This window comes from Vicugna pacos, chromosome 17 (genome assembly GCF_048564905.1).
Source record: "Vicugna pacos chromosome 17, VicPac4, whole genome shotgun sequence".
Classification (NCBI taxonomy): Eukaryota; Metazoa; Chordata; class Mammalia; order Artiodactyla; family Camelidae; genus Vicugna; species Vicugna pacos.
Genome location: NC_133003.1, coordinates 2,067,936 through 2,085,107, shown reverse-complemented (window position 1 = coordinate 2,085,107; position 17,172 = coordinate 2,067,936). Strand labels below are relative to the sequence as shown.

At 61.3% G+C, this 17,172-nt stretch overlaps 1 protein-coding gene across 1 annotated transcript; it reads left to right on the top strand.

Annotated features, from left to right (window-relative positions):
• The first annotated feature begins 7,983 nt into the window (after positions 1–7,983).
• LOC140686637 (uncharacterized) lies at positions 7,984–9,785 on the top strand. The gene is made up of 3 exons (XM_072940841.1): positions 7,984–8,388; positions 8,808–9,084; positions 9,394–9,785. The coding sequence occupies exons 1-3, from the start codon at positions 8,254–8,256 to the stop codon at positions 9,783–9,785; spliced, it is 804 nt and encodes a 267-aa protein (XP_072796942.1). The 5' UTR covers positions 7,984–8,253.
• The last annotated feature ends 7,387 nt before the right edge of the window (positions 9,786–17,172 follow it).

The following is a 17,172-nucleotide window of genomic DNA, read 5'->3' as shown; positions in this document are numbered from 1 at the left end:
CCCAGGGGGTAGTATGTCAGCAAAAACGAAATCACAGTTATGTTCAGTTTCTCCCCTCCCCCCCACCCCGACAGGGAGCTGGGAAGCAGGTGGCAAGGGGAGTGACTTTCTCCGGACCTCAGGGCAGACCCTACCCAGCCTGTGTGGGGTGTGCTCTGCGCTCCGCCAGCCCTCTGTGGGGCCCTCCCTTTGCTGAGTCTGCGCACGAGCTCCCTGGGATGCCAGCCCGCGGGGCTGACAGGTGCGGTAGGTGTTTGTGCCTCTGGAGACACGATGGCTTCCCCGGGAAGGAGGGGCCAGGATGATCCCCACTGTGCCGACGGGGGACTGGGGAGACCCTGAGAGGCAGGCGGCTCGTCCAGGGTGACAGCACTGCGGGCGACGGCGGGCCGGGTCCGAACCCAGCTGCCTCCTCAGAGCTGGCGCCCTGGCTGCATCCAGGCCTCCGCAGGGTCCTGGGCAGGGGGGCCGAGTGGGTGTCACTGTGTGCGGACACGGCACGGGCTGGGAGCTGAGCAGTCAGCAGCCCAGAGAGGCCCTTGGGGAGCTCTGCGGAATGAGGAAGCTTGGGGAAGGGGACCCCAGGAAGTGACCTCACTTCCCTGGCAACCGAACCCAACACAACTTAGAACCCAGGTCACCGGGCACCCACTCTGTCGAGAAGCCCCTACTCAGCTCACCCGGTTGGTCAACTCACTTCAACTCAGTCACACATGTTCTGCTGCGTCCCAACACCCCGAGGCCGCGGCCCCCGGAAGGCCCGCAGCGAGGGCCTGGGCCAGCGGTGCCGGCGCTGGCTCGGCTCTCACCCCAGGCGCCTCTGGCCTTTTGGCCACAGGGACCCAAAGGTAACCCAGGGAGGCCCGGGGCAGGCCCGCCCAGGCCGGGCCACCACTCAGACCCCACCCGGGTAGAGCCCCACATCCCCTTCCCTTTGCTGGTGGAGGTGGGCAGTCATGTTGGGCTGGGGTGGGGGGGCCTGCCTCAAGCACGAGCAGGTCAGAGGCCTGGGGGGGCCTGTCACGTCCGCACCCCGGGTCCCAGCTGGCGGGCTGGGCTGTGGCCAGCCGGGCAGGGCCCTGCCGCCCGAGTCGAAGCCCGTGCCCTCTGGCTGTGTCTCTTCCCTCCCGGGTGGCCGTCTCAGCTGACCAAGGTCCCAGTCTGATCTGGCAGCAGAGGGTCGAGCGGGCAGAAGCGGGAGTGGTCCTGGCCGGGCAGGGCTCTGAGACCTCCGGGCCCGGCCCGCTGCCACTCACTGTCATTGCAGAGCCGGACACTGCAGGAGCCGCTGGATCAGGACACCCACGCCTCCTCCCCGAGCGAGGGGCCGCTGCACGCTTCTCAGGGCCAGCACCAGCTCCGGGTGAGTCTGCACACGGAGGGGTCCCCGCCACCGCGACGGCCTCCTCCCCAGAAACCGCCCAGGCGTCACGCCAGGGTCCTGCCCGCGGCTGACAGGCAGCTCAGCAGACCCGGCTCTGACCTGGAGCAGCTCCCTGGGAGTCAGGTGGAGGACCAGGAGCCCACCGAGGCACAGCCCCAAGGTGAGAAGGGCGGGGCCGGTGAACGTGCGGAGGCGAGGGAGGGCCGAGGGCTGGGCCACACAGGGAGGCGTCCCCAGAGGCTGCTGCTGGCACCAGAGCCAACATTGGTCTCAGACCACCTGTCTACACGAGTTCAGTCACAAAACACATCCTGTGGGCACTTGCTGTTGGGAGCTGTCCGGAAAGCTCCGGGAAGACGTCTGGCCTTGAAGAGGCCCACGGAAAGGGAGGCACGAGGCTCAAGATTTCCTCTCTCACAGCACGAGCGAGCGCCTCCACGAGACTGAAAGCTCTCTCCACTTCCAACAGTCACAGATCCAGAGCAGGCGGGGGCAGGGGAAGATGCCAGAGACCAAAACCAGGACCATCAGGATCCAGCGGGAGACCCCGAGCTCCCTCCTGCTGCTCCTGCAGCTTCTGCAGCTCCAGCAGCTAACGCTGCTCCTGAAGATCCTGCCGCTCCTGCTGCTCCTGACGATCCCGCAGCTCCTGCTGCTCCTGAAGCTCCCGCAGCTCCTGCTGCTTCCAAAGGTCCTGAAGATGCTGCACCTGCAGCTGGAACACTGGGCCACGGAGAGCCACTTCAGGCGTCACCAGCCCCTGGGGCTGAGCCCCTCTGCGCCCACCCACACCTTCTTCTTCACACTCCCACCATGAATCCCCTCCCGCACCCGACCTTGACTTCCATTCCCCTGAAGTGATTTGTGCTTGCTTTGTCTTCACTTTCCTCTGTTTCTTTCATATCGGTTATGGCATCCTTTATTTTGCCGTTTTAAGTTTCTTTTAATAAAATATAGACTTGGTCCCTCTGAAATTGTGCAATTCAGGAGCACTGGGTGCCTTCACGATGCCGTGCGACCATCACTACCATGCAGGCTCACACCATTCCTTTCTTCAAAGTAAAAACTTGGATCCACAGCACGCACTGCCCCCCACCCCCTCACCCCCCAGCCCCTGACAGCCCCGAGTCCTCTTCCCCTCTGGGTGTCTTTACCTCTCCTGGGTGTTCCCTGTCAATGAAGCCACAGGAAAGCTGGCTTTGCGTGCCTGCCCACGTGGCTTAAGCGGGGGCTGGTGATGTTTTCCTTTGTTTCCACTTGAAATCGCATTTTGATTATTTGAAAGGGAAATCCAGGTGGGCTAAAGAGGTCATGTGCATAACGAAGCCCTTTCGGTACCTCTGTGCATAACCTCGGGGGAGGCACTGCTCTTCCCCCTGTGACACCACAGACACAAGACACAAGGGAGATGCTTAGCTCTTCCTGGGGCAGAAACAAAAGCACGCAAATCAAGAAACCAGCAAAAGCCCAGAAATATACCCGAAAAGACACTCCACGACCCGCGAGGTCCCAAGGTTGGAGAAAGGCTACACATCCCCGGGGTCCAAAAACCCCTCGAAACCCAGTGCTCTAAACAAACACAACACACACGGGCAGTTCCAACGAGAGGCACAGCAGGTGGCCAGTGTGCGTTACATGTGCTCGACCTCTCGGTGGAGGACACAGGCAGACGGACACACTGTGGAGACAGCACTGGTCACCATGACGCTGGCAGGTCTTTAGCCTGGTGACAGCCAGCCCTGGTGACAACGTGAGGAGGCAGAGGCCTCAGTAGATTCCCCGGAGGGACGAGACAACACACACTCCTCTTCAGGGAAACAGTGAGCAGGACGCATCAAAGGGCCACAGGCGCAGCAGCCCTTCCCCGGCAGTGCCGATCCTTACAGCTGACCCCACCAAAGTGCTCGCACAACTTGCAAAGAGGTTTGTACTTCAGCACCATGAAAAGAATCACTATGTCATCAAGGCATTTTCACAAGTGACCTGCCCTGGGCCCTAACGATACAAACACATAAATACACAGATACACAGGTAAATGGACACGCACATACATCCAGGAAAAGAGACAGAGAGACTGAAACACAGACAGGCAGAGGGAGAGAGAAACAGAGAGAGAGAGAGAGAGAGAGACAAGACAGGCGCTGAGAGACACACAGGGGGAGAAGGAACACCGGAGCTGGGAACGAGCGGAAGTCACGCCCATTTTCACACGTCACTCTGCATGTCACAACCAGGTCCCAATGTCCATCCACCCTGCAGGGGAGGGTGTGGTGGGGGCTCACACGAGGACACGTGACCAGAAGGCATAAAAGCTGACAGCCTTGTGGGGCAGCCAACCCCAGGGACCGAGATGACACACTGGGCCTGAATCTAAACATGACACAGTGACCCAGGGGGTAGTATGTCAGCAAAAACGAAATCACAGTTATGTTCAGTTTCTCCCCTCCCCCCCACCCCGACAGGGAGCTGGGAAGCAGGTGGCAAGGGGAGTGACTTTCTCCGGACCTCAGGGCAGACCCTACCCAGCCTGTGTGGGGTGTGCTCTGCGCTCCGCCAGCCCTCTGTGGGGCCCTCCCTTTGCTGAGTCTGCGCACGAGCTCCCTGGGATGCCAGCCCGCGGGGCTGACAGGTGCGGTAGGTGTTTGTGCCTCTGGAGACACGATGGCTTCCCCGGGAAGGAGGGGCCAGGATGATCCCCACTGTGCCGACGGGGGACTGGGGAGACCCTGAGAGGCAGGCGGCTCGTCCAGGGTGACAGCACTGCGGGCGACGGCGGGCCGGGTCCGAACCCAGCTGCCTCCTCAGAGCTGGCGCCCTGGCTGCATCCAGGCCTCCGCAGGGTCCTGGGCAGGGGGGCCGAGTGGGTGTCACTGTGTGCGGACACGGCACGGGCTGGGAGCTGAGCAGTCAGCAGCCCAGAGAGGCCCTTGGGGAGCTCTGCGGAATGAGGAAGCTTGGGGAAGGGGACCCCAGGAAGTGACCTCACTTCCCTGGCAACCGAACCCAACACAACTTAGAACCCAGGTCACCGGGCACCCACTCTGTCGAGAAGCCCCTACTCAGCTCACCCGGTTGGTCAACTCACTTCAACTCAGTCACACATGTTCTGCTGCGTCCCAACACCCCGAGGCCGCGGCCCCCGGAAGGCCCGCAGCGAGGGCCTGGGCCAGCGGTGCCGGCGCTGGCTCGGCTCTCACCCCAGGCGCCTCTGGCCTTTTGGCCACAGGGACCCAAAGGTAACCCAGGGAGGCCCGGGGCAGGCCCGCCCAGGCCGGGCCACCACTCAGACCCCACCCGGGTAGAGCCCCACATCCCCTTCCCTTTGCTGGTGGAGGTGGGCAGTCATGTTGGGCTGGGGTGGGGGGGCCTGCCTCAAGCACGAGCAGGTCAGAGGCCTGGGGGGGCCTGTCACGTCCGCACCCCGGGTCCCAGCTGGCGGGCTGGGCTGTGGCCAGCCGGGCAGGGCCCTGCCGCCCGAGTCGAAGCCCGTGCCCTCTGGCTGTGTCTCTTCCCTCCCGGGTGGCCGTCTCAGCTGACCAAGGTCCCAGTCTGATCTGGCAGCAGAGGGTCGAGCGGGCAGAAGCGGGAGTGGTCCTGGCCGGGCAGGGCTCTGAGACCTCCGGGCCCGGCCTGCTGCCACTCACTGTCATTGCAGAGCCGGACACTGCAGGAGCCGCTGGATCAGGACACCCACGCCTCCTCCCCGAGCGAGGGGCCGCTGCACGCTTCTCAGGGCCAGCACCAGCTCCGGGTGAGTCTGCACACGGAGGGGTCCCCGCCACCGCGACGGCCTCCTCCCCAGAAACCGCCCAGGCGTCACGCCAGGGTCCTGCCCGCGGCTGACAGGCAGCTCAGCAGACCCGGCTCTGACCTGGAGCAGCTCCCTGGGAGTCAGGTGGAGGACCAGGAGCCCACCGAGGCACAGCCCCAAGGTGAGAAGGGCGGGGCCGGTGAACGTGCGGAGGCGAGGGAGGGCCGAGGGCTGGGCCACACAGGGAGGCGTCCCCAGAGGCTGCTGCTGGCACCAGAGCCAACATTGGTCTCAGACCACCTGTCTACACGAGTTCAGTCACAAAACACATCCTGTGGGCACTTGCTGTTGGGAGCTGTCCGGAAAGCTCCGGGAAGACGTCTGGCCTTGAAGAGGCCCACGGAAAGGGAGGCACGAGGCTCAAGATTTCCTCTCTCACAGCACGAGCGAGCGCCTCCACGAGACTGAAAGCTCTCTCCACTTCCAACAGTCACAGATCCAGAGCAGGCGGGGGCAGGGGAAGATGCCAGAGACCAAAACCAGGACCATCAGGATCCAGCGGGAGACCCCGAGCTCCCTCCTGCTGCTCCTGCAGCTTCTGCAGCTCCAGCAGCTAACGCTGCTCCTGAAGATCCTGCCGCTCCTGCTGCTCCTGACGATCCCGCAGCTCCTGCTGCTCCTGAAGCTCCCGCAGCTCCTGCTGCTTCCAAAGGTCCTGAAGATGCTGCACCTGCAGCTGGAACGCTGGGCCACGGAGAGCCAGTTCAGGCGTCACCAGCCCCTGGGGCTGAGCCCCTCTGCGCCCACCCACACCTTCTTCTTCACAATCCCACCATGAATCCCCTCCCGCACCCGACCTTGACTTCCATTCCCCTGAAGTGATTTGTGCTTGCTTTGTCTTCACTTTCCTCTGTTTCTTTCATATCGGTTATGGCATCCTTTATTTTGCCGTTTTAAGTTTCTTTTAATAAAATATAGACTTGGTCCCTCTGAAATTGTGCAATTCAGGAGCACTGGGTGCCTTCACGATGCCGTGCGACCATCACTACCATGCAGGCTCACACCATTCCTTTCTTCAAAGTAAAAACTTGAATCCACAGCACGCACTGCCCCCCACCCCCTCACCCCCCAGCCCCTGACAGCCCCGAGTCCTCTTCCCCTCTGGGTGTCTTTACCTCTCCTGGGTGTTCCCTGTCAATGAAGCCACAGGAAAGCTGGCTTTGCGTGCCTGCCCACGTGGCTTAAGCGGGGGCTGGTGATGTTTTCCTTTGTTTCCACTTGAAATCGCATTTTGATTATTTGAAAGGGAAATCCAGGTGAAGAGGTCATGTGCATAACGAAGCCCTTTCGGTACCTCTGTGCATAACCTCGGGGGAGGCACTGCTCTTCCCCCTGTGACACCACAGACACAAGACACAAGGGAGATGCTTAGCTCTTCCTGGGGCAGAAACAAAAGCACGCAAATCAAGAAACCAGCAAAAGCCCAGAAATATACCCGGAAAGACACTCCACGACCCGCAAGGTCCCAAGGTTGGAGAAAGGCTACACATCCCCGGGGTCCAAAAACCCCTCGAAACCCAGTGCTCTAAACAAACACAACACACACGGGCAGTTCCAACGAGAGGCACAGCAGGTGGCCAGTGTGCGTTACACGTGCTCGAACTCTCGGGGGAGGACACAGGCAGACGGACACACTGTGGAGACAGCACTGGTCACCATGACGCTGGCAGGTCTTTAGCCTGGTGACAGCCAGCCCTGGTCACAACGTGAGGAGGCAGAGGCCTCAGCAGATCCCCCGGAGGGACGAGACAACACACACTCCTCTTCAGGGAAACAGTGAGCAGGACGCATCAAAGGGCCACAGGCGCAGCAGCACTTCCCCGGCAGTGCCGATCCTTAGAGCTGACCCCACCAAAGTGTTCGCACAACTTGCAAAGAGGTTTGTACTTCAGCACCATGAAAAGAATCACTATGTCATCAAGGCATTTTCACAAGTGACCTGCCCTGGGCCCTAACGATACAAACACATAAATACACAGATACGCAGGTAAATGGACACGCACATGCATCCAGGAAAAGAGACAGAGAGACTGAAACACAGACAGGCAGAGGGAGAGAGAAACAGAGAGAGAGAGAGAGAGAGAGAGACAAGACAGGCGCTGAGAGACACACAGGGGGAGAAGGAACACCGGAGCTGGGAACGAGCGGAAGTCACGCCCATTTTCACACGTCACTCTGCATGTCACAAGCAGGTCCCAATGTCCATCCACCCTGCAGGGGAGGGTGTGGTGGGGGCTCACACGAGGACACGTGACCAGAAGGCATTAAGCTGAGAGCATTGTGGGGCAGCCAACCCCAGGGGCCGAGATGACACACTGGGCCTGAATCTAAACATGACACAGTGACCCAGGGGGTAGTATGTCAGCAAGAACGAAATCACAGTTATGTTCAGTTTCTCCCCTCCCCCCCGCCCCGACAGGGAGCTGGGAAGCAGGTGGCAAGGGGAGTGACTTTCTCCGGACCTCAGGGCAGACCCTACCCAGCCTGTGTGGGGTGTGCTCTGCGCTCCGCCAGCCCTCTGTGGGGCCCTCCCTTTGCTGAGTCTGCGCACGAGCTCCCTGGGATGCCAGCCCGCGGGGCTGACAGGTGCGGTAGGTGTTTGTGCCTCTGGAGACACGATGGCTTCCCCGGGAAGGAGGGGCCAGGATGATCCCCACTGTGCCGACGGGGGACTGGGGAGACCCTGAGAGGCAGGCGGCTCGTCCAGGGTGACAGCACTGCGGGCGACGGCGGGCCGGGTCCGAACCCAGCTGCCTCCTCAGAGCTGGCGCCCTGGCTGCATCCAGGCCTCCGCAGGGTCCTGGGCAGGGGGGCCGAGTGGGTGTCACTGTGTGCGGACACGGCACGGGCTGGGAGCTGAGCAGTCAGCAGCCCAGAGAGGCCCTTGGGGAGCTCTGCGGAATGAGGAAGCTTGGGGAAGGGGACCCCAGGAAGTGACCTCACTTCCCTGGCAACCGAACCCAACACAACTTAGAACCCAGGTCACCGGGCACCCACTCTGTCGAGAAGCCCCTACTCAGCTCACCCGGTTGGTCAACTCACTTCAACTCAGTCACACATGTTCTGCTGCGTCCCAACACCCCGAGGCCGCGGCCCCCGGAAGGCCCGCAGCGAGGGCCTGGGCCAGCGGTGCCGGCGCTGGCTCGGCTCTCACCCCAGGCGCCTCTGGCCTTTTGGCCACAGGGACCCAAAGGTAACCCAGGGAGGCCCGGGGCAGGCCCGCCCAGGCCGGGCCACCACTCAGACCCCACCCGGGTAGAGCCCCACATCCCCTTCCCTTTGCTGGTGGAGGTGGGCAGTCATGTTGGGCTGGGGTGGGGGGGCCTGCCTCAAGCACGAGCAGGTCAGAGGCCTGGGGGGGCCTGTCACGTCCGCACCCCGGGTCCCAGCTGGCGGGCTGGGCTGTGGCCAGCCGGGCAGGGCCCTGCCGCCCGAGTCGAAGCCCGTGCCCTCTGGCTGTGTCTCTTCCCTCCCGGGTGGCCGTCTCAGCTGACCAAGGTCCCAGTCTGATCTGGCAGCAGAGGGTCGAGCGGGCAGAAGCGGGAGTGGTCCTGGCCGGGCAGGGCTCTGAGACCTCCGGGCCCGGCCCGCTGCCACTCACTGTCATTGCAGAGCCGGACACTGCAGGAGCCGCTGGATCAGGACACCCACGCCTCCTCCCCGAGCGAGGGGCCGCTGCACGCTTCTCAGGGCCAGCACCAGCTCCGGGTGAGTCTGCACACGGAGGGGTCCCCGCCACCGCGACGGCCTCCTCCCCAGAAACCGCCCAGGCGTCACGCCAGGGTCCTGCCCGCGGCTGACAGGCAGCTCAGCAGACCCGGCTCTGACCTGGAGCAGCTCCCTGGGAGTCAGGTGGAGGACCAGGAGCCCACCGAGGCACAGCCCCAAGGTGAGAAGGGCGGGGCCGGTGAACGTGCGGAGGCGAGGGAGGGCCGAGGGCTGGGCCACACAGGGAGGCGTCCCCAGAGGCTGCTGCTGGCACCAGAGCCAACATTGGTCTCAGACCACCTGTCTACACGAGTTCAGTCACAAAACACATCCTGTGGGCACTTGCTGTTGGGAGCTGTCCGGAAAGCTCCGGGAAGACGTCTGGCCTTGAAGAGGCCCACGGAAAGGGAGGCACGAGGCTCAAGATTTCCTCTCTCACAGCACGAGCGAGCGCCTCCACGAGACTGAAAGCTCTCTCCACTTCCAACAGTCACAGATCCAGAGCAGGCGGGGGCAGGGGAAGATGCCAGAGACCAAAACCAGGACCATCAGGATCCAGCGGGAGACCCCGAGCTCCCTCCTGCTGCTCCTGCAGCTTCTGCAGCTCCAGCAGCTAACGCTGCTCCTGAAGATCCTGCCGCTCCTGCTGCTCCTGACGATCCCGCAGCTCCTGCTGCTCCTGAAGCTCCCGCAGCTCCTGCTGCTTCCAAAGGTCCTGAAGATGCTGCACCTGCAGCTGGAACGCTGGGCCACGGAGAGCCAGTTCAGGCGTCACCAGCCCCTGGGGCTGAGCCCCTCTGCGCCCACCCACACCTTCTTCTTCACAATCCCACCATGAATCCCCTCCCGCACCCGACCTTGACTTCCATTCCCCTGAAGTGATTTGTGCTTGCTTTGTCTTCACTTTCCTCTGTTTCTTTCATATCGGTTATGGCATCCTTTATTTTGCCGTTTTAAGTTTCTTTTAATAAAATATAGACTTGGTCCCTCTGAAATTGTGCAATTCAGGAGCACTGGGTGCCTTCACGATGCCGTGCGACCATCACTACCATGCAGGCTCACACCATTCCTTTCTTCAAAGTAAAAACTTGAATCCACAGCACGCACTGCCCCCCACCCCCTCACCCCCCAGCCCCTGACAGCCCCGAGTCCTCTTCCCCTCTGGGTGTCTTTACCTCTCCTGGGTGTTCCCTGTCAATGAAGCCACAGGAAAGCTGGCTTTGCGTGCCTGCCCACGTGGCTTAAGCGGGGGCTGGTGATGTTTTCCTTTGTTTCCACTTGAAATCGCATTTTGATTATTTGAAAGGGAAATCCAGGTGAAGAGGTCATGTGCATAACGAAGCCCTTTCGGTACCTCTGTGCATAACCTCGGGGGAGGCACTGCTCTTCCCCCTGTGACACCACAGACACAAGACACAAGGGAGATGCTTAGCTCTTCCTGGGGCAGAAACAAAAGCACGCAAATCAAGAAACCAGCAAAAGCCCAGAAATATACCCGGAAAGACACTCCACGACCCGCAAGGTCCCAAGGTTGGAGAAAGGCTACACATCCCCGGGGTCCAAAAACCCCTCGAAACCCAGTGCTCTAAACAAACACAACACACACGGGCAGTTCCAACGAGAGGCACAGCAGGTGGCCAGTGTGCGTTACACGTGCTCGAACTCTCGGGGGAGGACACAGGCAGACGGACACACTGTGGAGACAGCACTGGTCACCATGACGCTGGCAGGTCTTTAGCCTGGTGACAGCCAGCCCTGGTCACAACGTGAGGAGGCAGAGGCCTCAGCAGATCCCCCGGAGGGACGAGACAACACACACTCCTCTTCAGGGAAACAGTGAGCAGGACGCATCAAAGGGCCACAGGCGCAGCAGCACTTCCCCGGCAGTGCCGATCCTTAGAGCTGACCCCACCAAAGTGTTCGCACAACTTGCAAAGAGGTTTGTACTTCAGCACCATGAAAAGAATCACTATGTCATCAAGGCATTTTCACAAGTGACCTGCCCTGGGCCCTAACGATACAAACACATAAATACACAGATACGCAGGTAAATGGACACGCACATGCATCCAGGAAAAGAGACAGAGAGACTGAAACACAGACAGGCAGAGGGAGAGAGAAACAGAGAGAGAGAGAGAGAGAGAGACAAGACAGGCGCTGAGAGACACACAGGGGGAGAAGGAACACCGGAGCTGGGAACGAGCGGAAGTCACGCCCATTTTCACACGTCACTCTGCATGTCACAAGCAGGTCCCAATGTCCATCCACCCTGCAGGGGAGGGTGTGGTGGGGGCTCACACGAGGACACGTGACCAGAAGGCATTAAGCTGAGAGCATTGTGGGGCAGCCAACCCCAGGGGCCGAGATGACACACTGGGCCTGAATCTAAACATGACACAGTGACCCAGGGGGTAGTATGTCAGCAAGAACGAAATCACAGTTATGTTCAGTTTCTCCCCTCCCCCCCGCCCCGACAGGGAGCTGGGAAGCAGGTGGCAAGGGGAGTGACTTTCTCCGGACCTCAGGGCAGACCCTACCCAGCCTGTGTGGGGTGTGCTCTGCGCTCCGCCAGCCCTCTGTGGGGCCCTCCCTTTGCTGAGTCTGCGCACGAGCTCCCTGGGATGCCAGCCCGCGGGGCTGACAGGTGCGGTAGGTGTTTGTGCCTCTGGAGACACGATGGCTTCCCCGGGAAGGAGGGGCCAGGATGATCCCCACTGTGCCGACGGGGGACTGGGGAGACCCTGAGAGGCAGGCGGCTCGTCCAGGGTGACAGCACTGCGGGCGACGGCGGGCCGGGTCCGAACCCAGCTGCCTCCTCAGAGCTGGCGCCCTGGCTGCATCCAGGCCTCCGCAGGGTCCTGGGCAGGGGGGCCGAGTGGGTGTCACTGTGTGCGGACACGGCACGGGCTGGGAGCTGAGCAGTCAGCAGCCCAGAGAGGCCCTTGGGGAGCTCTGCGGAATGAGGAAGCTTGGGGAAGGGGACCCCAGGAAGTGACCTCACTTCCCTGGCAACCGAACCCAACACAACTTAGAACCCAGGTCACCGGGCACCCACTCTGTCGAGAAGCCCCTACTCAGCTCACCCGGTTGGTCAACTCACTTCAACTCAGTCACACATGTTCTGCTGCGTCCCAACACCCCGAGGCCGCGGCCCCCGGAAGGCCCGCAGCGAGGGCCTGGGCCAGCGGTGCCGGCGCTGGCTCGGCTCTCACCCCAGGCGCCTCTGGCCTTTTGGCCACAGGGACCCAAAGGTAACCCAGGGAGGCCCGGGGCAGGCCCGCCCAGGCCGGGCCACCACTCAGACCCCACCCGGGTAGAGCCCCACATCCCCTTCCCTTTGCTGGTGGAGGTGGGCAGTCATGTTGGGCTGGGGTGGGGGGGCCTGCCTCAAGCACGAGCAGGTCAGAGGCCTGGGGGGGCCTGTCACGTCCGCACCCCGGGTCCCAGCTGGCGGGCTGGGCTGTGGCCAGCCGGGCAGGGCCCTGCCGCCCGAGTCGAAGCCCGTGCCCTCTGGCTGTGTCTCTTCCCTCCCGGGTGGCCGTCTCAGCTGACCAAGGTCCCAGTCTGATCTGGCAGCAGAGGGTCGAGCGGGCAGAAGCGGGAGTGGTCCTGGCCGGGCAGGGCTCTGAGACCTCCGGGCCCGGCCCGCTGCCACTCACTGTCATTGCAGAGCCGGACACTGCAGGAGCCGCTGGATCAGGACACCCACGCCTCCTCCCCGAGCGAGGGGCCGCTGCACGCTTCTCAGGGCCAGCACCAGCTCCGGGTGAGTCTGCACACGGAGGGGTCCCCGCCACCGCGACGGCCTCCTCCCCAGAAACCGCCCAGGCGTCACGCCAGGGTCCTGCCCGCGGCTGACAGGCAGCTCAGCAGACCCGGCTCTGACCTGGAGCAGCTCCCTGGGAGTCAGGTGGAGGACCAGGAGCCCACCGAGGCACAGCCCCAAGGTGAGAAGGGCGGGGCCGGTGAACGTGCGGAGGCGAGGGAGGGCCGAGGGCTGGGCCACACAGGGAGGCGTCCCCAGAGGCTGCTGCTGGCACCAGAGCCAACATTGGTCTCAGACCACCTGTCTACACGAGTTCAGTCACAAAACACATCCTGTGGGCACTTGCTGTTGGGAGCTGTCCGGAAAGCTCCGGGAAGACGTCTGGCCTTGAAGAGGCCCACGGAAAGGGAGGCACGAGGCTCAAGATTTCCTCTCTCACAGCACGAGCGAGCGCCTCCACGAGACTGAAAGCTCTCTCCACTTCCAACAGTCACAGATCCAGAGCAGGCGGGGGCAGGGGAAGATGCCAGAGACCAAAACCAGGACCATCAGGATCCAGCGGGAGACCCCGAGCTCCCTCCTGCTGCTCCTGCAGCTTCTGCAGCTCCAGCAGCTAACGCTGCTCCTGAAGATCCTGCCGCTCCTGCTGCTCCTGACGATCCCGCAGCTCCTGCTGCTCCTGAAGCTCCCGCAGCTCCTGCTGCTTCCAAAAGTCCTGAAGATGCTGCACCTGCAGCTGGAACGCTGGGCCACGGACAGCCAGTTCAGGCGTCACCAGCCCCTGGGGCTGAGCCCCTCTGCGCCCACCCGCACCTTCTTCTTCACAATCCCACCATGAATCCCCTCCCGCACCCGACCTTGACTTCCATTCCCCTGAAGTGATTTCTGCTTGCTTTTTCTTCACTTTCCTCTGTTTCTTTCATATCGGTTATGGCATCCTTTATTTTGCCGTTTTAAGTTTCTTTTAATAAAATATAGACTTTGTCCCTCTGAAATTGTGCAATTCAGGAGCACTGGGTGCCTTCACGATGCCGTGCGACCATCACTACCATGCAGGCTCACACCATTCCTTTCTTCAAAGTAAAAACTTGGATCCACAGCACGCACTGCCCCCCACCCCCTCACCCCCCAGCCCCTGACAGCCCCGAGTCCTCTTCCCCTCTGGGTGTCTTTACCTCTCCTGGGTGTTCCCTGTCAATGAAGCCACAGGAAAGCTGGCTTTGCGTGCCTGCCCACGTGGCTTAAGCGTGGGCTGGTGATGTTTTCCTTTGTTTCCACTTGAAATCGCATTTTGATTATTTGAAAGGGAAATCCAGGTGGGCTAAAGAGGTCATGTGCATAACGAAGCCCTTTCGGTACCTCTGTGCATAACCTCGGGGGAGGCACTGCTCTTCCCCCTGTGACACCACAGACACAAGACACAAGGGAGATGCTTAGCTCTTCCTGGGGCAGAAACAAAAGCACGCAAATCAAGAAACCAGCAAAAGCCCAGAAATATACCCGGAAAGACACTCCACGACCCGCAAGGTCCCAAAGGTTGAGAAAGGCTACACATCCCCGGGGTCCAAAAACCCCTCGAAACCCAGTGCTCTAAACAAACACAACACACACGGGCAGTTCCAACGAGAGGCACAGCAGGTGGCCAGTGTGCGTTAGAAGTGCTCGACCTCTCGGGGGAGGACACAGGCAGACGGACACACTGTGGAGACAGCACTGGTCACCATGACGCTGTCAGGTCTTTAGCCTGGTGACAGCCAGCCCTGGTGACAACGTGAGGAGGCAGAGGCCTCAGCAGATCCCCCGGAGGGACGAGACAACACACACTCCTCTTTAGGGAAACAGTGAGCAGGACGCATCAAAGGGCCACAGGCGCAGCAGCCCTTCCCCGGCAGTGCCGATCCTTACAGCTGACCCCACCAAAGTGCTCGCACAACTTGCAAAGAGGTTTGTACTTCAGCACCATGAAAAGAATCACTATGTCATCAAGGCATTTTCACAAGTGACCTGCCCTGGGCCCTAACGATACAAACACATAAATACACAGATACGCAGGTAAATGGACACGCACATGCATCCAGGAAAAGAGACAGAGAGACTGAAACACAGACAGGCAGAGGGAGAGAGCAACAGAGAGAGAGAGAGACAAGACAGGTGCTGAGAGACAGAGAGGGGGAGAAGGAACACCGGAGCTAGGAACGAGCAGAAGTCACACCCATTTTCAAAGCAAAGATAGTGAGCATCAAAGGCTTATTTCACTTATTCCAGAAACAAAACTACTCATAGTCTATCTTTATTTGAGAAAACTAATTCTCTCCATCGTTATTTACTACCATGATACGTTGATTGGAATATATATATGTTCCATTCGACGTATACATGGGTATATGCTACATAATATATATTATACACAAATATATATATATTTACACACTCAATCTTATGTTCCATAAAAGGATCCTGAAAGAATTTGAAGGGCAGAGTATACACTTGTACAAAAAGCCACCTTTCAAAACACATTAGGCGGTGTCTTTCCTATTTCTGTGTAACTCCAATGCTAGCCAAATGAGCCACTAAGCAGCCTAAAGATCTGTAATGACGGGTGCCTCTCTTTGCTACTTTCATGCTTTTCTTGTGCACAGCATAATCGGTGCTAGGAAGAAACTGATTTTTTCAGCCTTGGACCTAAATGTCACTATACATTTGGTTGGCTTAGCCTTTCCAAGCAATCAAATCATGCCTATGTCACATCAAAGAAACTACTAGAAAACAAAATTGTCAAAGGAGAGTTATAATTTGCTAAAATGGAAATAGAACCTACCTTTTCACAATGGGAGTTTCTCCAAATCATACAGGAGTCAGATCAGTGGGGGGGGGCGGCGGGAGGCACGGGCACCACCCCCTTCTGGCCCCATAGGGCGCGGGCGACTCCAAGAGTCCAGGTGCTGGGCAGGCTCCGTGGCGGGCCAAGCCCCACTGAGGCTTCCGCGCCCATCCCCGGAGCGCCCAAGCAGCGGGGGGCACAACTTTGGGGCCGAGGGAAGGGTGGGGAGCGACAAGGGCTCCAGGGTGCCCAGGGTGGGGAGCGTCATGGGCTCTGGGGTGCCCAAGATAGGGAGCGGCAAGGCCTCCTGGGTACCCAGGGTGGGAGCGGCAAGGCCTCCGGGGTGCCCATGTTGGGGAGCGTCACGGGCTCCTGGGTGCCGAGGGTGGGGAGCGTCACGGGCTCCGGGGTGCCCAGGGTGGGGAGCGACAAGGGCTCCGGGGTGCCCAGGGTGGGGAGCGAAAAGGGAATCCGGGTGCCCAGGGTGAGGAGCGACAAGGGCTCCCGTGGTTCCAGGGTGAGGAGCGACAAGGGCTCCCGTGGTTCCAGGGTGAGGAGCGACAAGGGCTCCTGGGTGCTCAGGGTGGGGAGCGACAAGGGCTCCGGGGTGCCCATGTTGGGGAGCGTCACGGGCTCCGGGGTGCCCAGGGTGAGAAGCGAAAAGGGAATCCGGGTGACCAGGGTGGGGAGCGATAAGGGCTCAGCTGTGCCCAGGCTGGGGAGCGACAAGGGCTCCGGGGTGCCCAGGTGGGAAGCGACAAGGGCTCAGGGGTGCCCAGGGTGGGGTGCGACAAGGGCTCCGGGGTGCTCAAGGTGCGGAGCGACAAGGGCTCCCGTGGTTCCAGGGTGAGGAGCAACAAGGGCTCAGGGGTGCCCAGGGTGGGGAGCGTCATGGGCTCTGGGGTGCCCAAGACAGGGAGCGGCAAGGCCTCCAGGGTTCCCAGGGTGGGAGCGGCAAGGCCTCCGGGGTGCCCATGTTGGGGAGCGTCACAGGCTCCGGGGTGCCCAGGGTGGGGAGCGATAAGGGCTCAGGTGTGCCCAGGGTGGGGAGCGACAAGGGCTCCGGGGTGCCCAGGTGGGAAGCGACAAGGGCTCAGGGGTGCCCAGGGTGGGGAGCGACAAGGGCTCCGGGGTGCTCAGGGTGCGGAGCGACAAGGGCTCCCGTGGTTCCAGGGTGAGGAGCGACAAGGGCTCCCGTGGTTGCAGGGTGAGGAGCGACAAGGGCTCCCGTGGTGTCCAGGGTGAGGAGCGTCAAGGGCTCCAGGGTGCTCAGGGTGGGGAGCGACCAAGGCTCCGAGGTGCTCAACTGCGCCCACAGCCATGGACCCTGGCGCCCAGAGTGCCGGCGCCCGCACTCCCCGCCCCGCGGAGGCCCGCGGGGCTTCCCTCCCCCCGCGGGGACCCCGGGCGGCAGCCACCGCATCCCCCTTCTTCCGGCGCCCCGCGCCCCAAGCCCCGCCGCCGCCGCCGTACTCACCTCAGGGGCGCAACCGGCACAGCCGGCCGTCGGCCTCGTTCCCGCCGAAGCGTCTCGCTGCGGTACTCCCTGCGTGGGCGGGTTGTTCCCCGGCGGTTGCAGGGCCTTCAAGGGTGGGGGGGGCGGGGAGCAACCAACCGAAGCGCCGCCTGCTGGCATTTTCCACAGGCCGGCGCCACCGCAGCCGCCTTGGGTCCGCACAGCC